The 6,706-nt window shown below is 33.2% G+C and overlaps 1 protein-coding gene across 1 annotated transcript in view; it reads left to right on the top strand.

Annotated features, from left to right (window-relative positions):
* The window catches only part of LOC105626623 (hemicentin-1-like), a 209,889-nt gene that overhangs the window by 131,965 nt on the left and 71,218 nt on the right, over positions 1-6,706 (top strand). Inside the window, 1 exon segment of the mRNA XM_012207915.1 lies at positions 5,290-5,497. Within this exon segment, the coding sequence (XP_012063305.1) occupies positions 5,290-5,497 (208 nt within the window).

The following is a 6,706-nucleotide window of genomic DNA, read 5'->3' as shown; positions in this document are numbered from 1 at the left end:
TCTTTCGAAGATAAAATCAATATAATATAATATTGATATTATATTTTTTTATTCAACTTTCTTTTTTTATTCCGCTATTACATTTTATGTTTGTAATTATGATGTTTGCATATTCTGCAAACAATCTTCAATTCAGAATTTGAAGAACGAGTATCAGAAATTGTTAATTGGTCATTTATTATTTAAATGATGCAAACATTTCTTTTATTGTTTAGCAGAGAAAATCTGTGTCATGTGGATTTCGCATGATGTAAGATAATCTCACCTATTTACAGTCTTTGACACGAAGTTTCCAGGTGCTCTTAGCACTCACGGCAGTACTCTCGTACTTCCGGCCTGTGCAATGGCTTAGCGTTCTATGATAATTAAGAGGTTGTCTACAACCTCGAAGCACCCGACAGCTTGTGGGATAAGTGGTCCTAATACATTTATCTATAAGGTGTCCTAAGTTTGTGCATGGTATGGTATGAGCGTGAAGTAAGAAGGGTTTACTAATGAAGAAGCTTTGGAAGTCGGCATACCTCACTTTACTTTTCCATCTATTAATTTAACAGATTAAGGAATCCAGATTTTACATAAATAAAATGCACTTACCTAATTTTTTTATTGTTATCGTGTAAACGAAACTCGAAGAAAATCTAATTCCAACACAAAACGATGGCGTGTTGGGAGACAATTTATCGCGGTCAAATTTGTTGAACCGAGCTGCAGGAGGAAGAACATGGTCGTTTAGTCTGAATTTTCGACAGTTTGAGTGCCAATCTGATCCAATTTTATACAGAGAAGTACAACGAAAGTTCGACGAACTTAACTGACTTAACCGACTTTTCTCACCGTTTTACACGTTATATTTCTATTCGGATATCCAAACAATTATATTTATGTACGCGAAAAAATAGAATGTTTATAATACGATGCGAGTATTTACAACGTTAATAATGACATTATTCAATGACTTTGCTCTATTTCAATAGAATTAATAAAAAGGAAAAAACATGATTTCGATAGGAAAGCTCATTTTTCTCGATTAATTTTGCGTTCAAAAAATTCAAATATCTCGAAATTGTAGATAATATTAAAATACTATATATTGAATAAATTTATAAGTACTCCTATAAGTAAAAGTGCCTAATAATATTTCTTATGAGTTTATGTAATTTTCAGTTCTATTAAATTATGCTTCGATTATTTATCGGTTTTGAAATACAGTATTAAATCAAAACTGGAGTAGTAATATCACAAATTAAATTTACAAGCTATTTAATATTATTGATGCAAATAAGCATCTTAGAAAGCTGTTAATAATTAGATGCTAATAAGCATCTTAAAAACTATAAATAATTTATTGCGAAGAATATTACTTCAGCTGAGATTCGAACCCGGATATTTGTTTGCGTCACAATAATATTAAATTACTTGTCAATTTAATTTGTGATACTACTCTATCTTTAGTTTAGAAGTGTATTTTAAGACCGGCAAATAATCGGTGTACAATTTGCTTAAACTGGAAATCGTATAAATTCACAAGATGTGTTGTTAGCTATGAAGAATCGCTTTAATCGAATATGGCATTTTTTACTTATGTGTATTCAATCTCGTTGATCGATTCTCACTTAATATTATTTAAAAATATTCAGAGAACTTTTTAAAAAGGCAATTAAAAAATAGTCTTCAAATAAAAATAAAAATATATTGAAGTCAACAGCAACAATTGCACTCTGATTGTGTTGTAATTTTGTTTTAAATGTATTTGGTAGATTTGACAAAAATTTTTTTCATTAATTCGTATCTCTATGTAAAAAGTATCACTTATATAATCGCTTAACCGGAGCTAACCATCAGTGCGCTTAATGTGCCTATTAAGCGAACTATCAGCCTCAGTAGAGGTTCATACGTTGCATGGATTCTCCGGTCTGAAGGTCTCGACAGCTTGCGGGTTAAGTGGTTGTAATACATTCAGCCGGAATGTGGTCCAACTTTCCACATACACAATGGCCAAGAGGTTGGGAGACGATGGGAAGGGGTGTACGAGACGGTTGGCTCAACCGACAGCCACGCTGCTCTTTCGCTTTCCATGGTTCTATATAAACCGCCTAGTGAATGTGTTTGCGTACGCGGGGACCATGGAGTACTCGCGTGGAAGAAGAACGTTGGGAAGGACGAAGAGAGTTGATCTTGACGTTAACTATAGGTCTCTCGGTCCAGACGTTCCAAGGGGTGAGTAAGGAGGAGTCACGAACCAGTCGTAGAAAGAGAGAAATAGAAAAGGAGAGAATGTTGTAGAAAAGAAGATACCGACAGCATAGCCAGCACCAAGCCAGACTGGACGGCGCTGAGCTCGTCGCCCTCGTAGTAAACAAAGCTGTAACTCTCCTCTCACGCTGAGGAATCAATGCTTCGGGCCACGGCTCTTGGGGGAACAAACTCCTCGAGCAAACCCTCCTCGCGCGCCCGCGCATCCATCTTAGTTTTGGTGTGGCTTGCATGTTGATGCGTCGGAAAGCGAGCTGCAAGTCGGAAAGATGGTCACTCGAATTTGCTTTCTGCGTAACTCTTCTTGCCACCTTCGTACCGCGTCTTAAACTTTACGAAACACCAATTTTATATCGTTGCGAACGGATCGTCGAGATCGCTGTGAAGTGACGAAGCAGATAAAAGGTAGAAATTGGTTTCTCATTGCATGGAGATTGCGTCGGTGCCGTTGAGAATTACGCTTTTAATAATGGACTTCTCTGTCTTATAACTGATTGCGTACTGCAATATTTTTCTTATTCGTCTTTTTCTTTTTGTATTTATTGAATGCAATAAGAACCTCAAGAAGAAACAGGTTCAACGCTTGCTATTACAAAGCAAGCAGTGACAATCAAAGGAAATAGAGAATAGTATTTCCTTCGATTATCCGTATGCCAATAAAAAAGATCAAAGCTAAGGACCCTTATTGTTCTGTAAAGAACATAGGTGCCCAACATAGATGCCCCCTTATATAACTCATTTTATCTGGATCTTCTCCAAGAATTTTTGAAAGAATGTTACGAAGTTGAGAAAACTCTTTTAAAATGTACGAAAAGGATCGCATCATTTAACAATTTCTGCTTTATCTTCAATAAATTTTTCTAATGAAGTGAACGTATTAATTTATAACGAAATATATCACAAATCAACTTATATCGTGTGAGATGACTATTTCAATTAAACACATAATTCATGTATAAAACATTCCGTTTTATTTTTAATGTGGTTGTTTGAAAATAAAGTTAAATTTTATAAATTCAGTACATTTTTATCTCACTATGACAAAAAAAAGTTACGTCTAGAAAAATTATATTTTAATATATTCGACAAACTGGAATAAAAAATAACATTTAAAAAAAGAATTGTATGCAAATCGTAACGCAAGGCTGTCACCATGAAATTCGAACAATTGATACGTTGTCGCGGAAAGGCAAATGATGAAAGTGTCAACTGCGTTTTTCAGTATCTATGCAATCCCACCGACGCGACGCCGGGAATCCCCGCCGAGATTCGTATATCTCTGCGAAGATAACCTCCGACAGCCGCCGGTGTAAGAGCGACTGGATAAATGGTGGACGAAAATTCGGTTACGGTCGGAAAACGCGAGAAACGACTGCGAAACGATCTTAGTTCCAAGTCAGAAGCGAATATGTTATGTTTGTTGTGATTTACGATCGTAGAAGTACTTCATTTCTCTATTACATTAATCGATTGTAAAAGGTAAATTTACTTAAAGTAAATGTATTAGTTGGTGGACAGTTAGGGCTTGACTCATCATTGGGTGAAACTTTATATAACTAATAATAAAAACTTTAAATATTAGGCTTTTAAAATTTAAAATTTTAAACGTATGACTCTAAATAAATTCATTGTTTATATAAATTTAATAAAACGAATTTATTTATATATCATTAAAAGCTTAATATTGAAAATTTTTTGTCATTTCGTTTAATAATTGGATTATGTCCACTAACTGATATGTCTACCTTACATCTGATTATATCATGAAATCCTCTTGCCTCTCTCGAGAAGTTTCATTCGAAAATCTATCTTATCTTTTATTCTTTTCATAAATAATATTATAAAATTGTAATATAATTATGTATTATTAATTACAATACAATTGTGATTTTTTTATGGTAAATTGTAATAAGCTATTCTCTTTTATCTTCGCGCGCCTCTCTGGTAAGTTTCTTGCGAATTATAGGTTAGCGTCGCGACGCCGAGAGTTATCACGATGGCGCAATATAGCCTGTCTGTACAACAACGCATTTGCACATTGTGAAAAGGAGCGAGCTGTGTTGAAGTGCAACGTTCTTCGTGCTCAAGCGAAAGAACTCGCTGCCCTTCTTATTTCTCCAGGGACTTTTCGCAGCGAGCGAATGAGAGATCAGAATTCTCTTTATTCTCTACCTTCTCTCGTTTCTCTTTGTTACCTTTCTTCGGCCTTCACTTTCTTCGACGTGAATAGGAAAATCGGCTAAATATCTCAGAGCACTTCCGTATCCCGTTGTCGCGATACTTTCTACTTATCTCCGGTTTTCTTATTCTATTTCTCCTTACCTCGAAGAGGATGGAAAACTTACATATTTCGAGCGACAATAACAATCGATGCTATTCAACGAGCTATACAGAATACAACCATCCGGATTCTCAATAAGCGGTCATTTAACGAGAGAAATGATCGAACTCTTTCTACGGGGACCAGTTTTTACTCGTCTGCACACAGCGTGCTCTCGGATAACTTTGCTCGTATAAAACATCAAGCGCCATATCACAACGCGCCATATACATATACATTGCACGTTAGTACATATGCCTTCGAAATCCCGGAGCGATTTATCCCACTGGTGAATATCTATAACCATAGTAGGTTTGTAGATCACTCCATGCTTGAAAGCATCATTGATCATCCGTCTCGTTCGCGAATCTCATTCCTATATTTCCTTATTCTTTTCCTTCCTTTATATCGTTACTATACATCTTTATTCTTTCTCCATATTCTCCTTGCATTTTGGCGCAACTAAAAACTGAAAAGATACTAATATATATCTACCCTTATAATCCGTTCCTGTGATGGTTGAGGAGTTTTTTTATTCAAAATCTTAATGTTAATGAGAAAACAAGGCAGAAAATAACGCGTTTTATGAAATACACATACAATTTTTAATGGGAATGATATTGCGAAATATCGTTATGGAAACGGACAATAATTTTGTAGTAATAGATATACGAGCTTCGTTTATACGATGTACAATGTGATATCCATCTTTTCAGGTGGCCTGGATGCTTTTCGACAAGAGCGCTATTCTGACGGTACAGAATCACGTTATTACCAGGAACCCCAGAATATCCGTGTCGCACGATAAGCACAGGACCTGGTTCCTACATATCAACGACGTGCACGAGGAGGACAAGGGAAAGTACATGTGCCAGATTAACACTGCTGCCGCCAAAACGCAATATGGCTATCTACACGTCGTAGGTAAGGCGCTCTACTTACGTGATATATCGATTTTTATATAGTGTTAAAAATTGCCTTCAAAAGTTACATCACTGTATTTAATATTTTTGTAAAAAATTATCATTTTAAAAAACAGTTATATTTTGATGTCGCTTACGTACAGAATAAGTGTAAACTTATATTAGTTTTGTTACCAGAATAATACTTCCAGAAATATACTTCGATACTGCTTCTAATGTTAATAACAATATAATTACTAATTTAAAAAATAAAATAATAAAAAATTAAAAATATATTTCGCAGATTAATAATAATATTAAAGGATATTCTCTCTTTATTTCTGAATTTATAAAATTAAAATAATAATTCAATCAGAAAAGGATATTATTGTATCGTAATTGAATTACATTTCTTGAGATATTATTAAATTTATGACAAATTATAAATATATGTAACATCTGCATAACATATATTTTATATCTACTAAAGATCATTTTAAGAATAAAATATATTTATTAATGGATGTAGCATATAACTATTAAAATTTAATAATAACTTCCTTTTTTTTCCTTTAAATATCAAATTTTAAACTAGTAGTAAATTATAATTTTATTTTTTTTATCAAAAAATTGATTTTTTTCTAATATTAAAATCCTATTTCATATTCATATTCATATTAGATAATAGTGCGAACAGTAAGGGAAAAAACTAAATATAGCCGACAAAGTTATTAATTAATAAGAGTTTTTACTCAAAAAAAATATTCCTGTTATTATTTGATTTTGAAACTGTAATAATTAACATTCCTACACATATTAACAATATATAAACTTTAAATAAAATCCTGCGTCACTATATACGGGACAGTGTCAAATTGATTTTGTTTAAAGTTATAGTTCATATTAATAATATATAAATGTTAATCACTGTAGTTTAAAATCAACACTCTTTGAAATAAATATTTCTATAATTGATAAATAATCGTTGGCTTTATTTCCTTTAAATATTTGTAATTCTTCCATTCTCCTATATCAAAATCATCGAAAACGTAATGATATTTATCTTAAACGGCGTGTGCATTCTATGTTCACGTATTGTAGTACGGCATTAAATGTGTATTGGATTATCATTGGATGCGAAAAATGAAAGGTTATCAACTACTCTAATTTATTGCAATAGTATATCGTTTATTCTATGTTCGTAATTTCCTCTGTTATATATATTTGCCAT

This window comes from Atta cephalotes (assembly GCF_000143395.1).
Source record: "Atta cephalotes unplaced genomic scaffold scaffold00005, whole genome shotgun sequence".
Taxonomy (NCBI): domain Eukaryota; kingdom Metazoa; phylum Arthropoda; class Insecta; order Hymenoptera; family Formicidae; genus Atta; species Atta cephalotes.
This window is presented reverse-complemented; position numbering and strand designations above follow the sequence as displayed.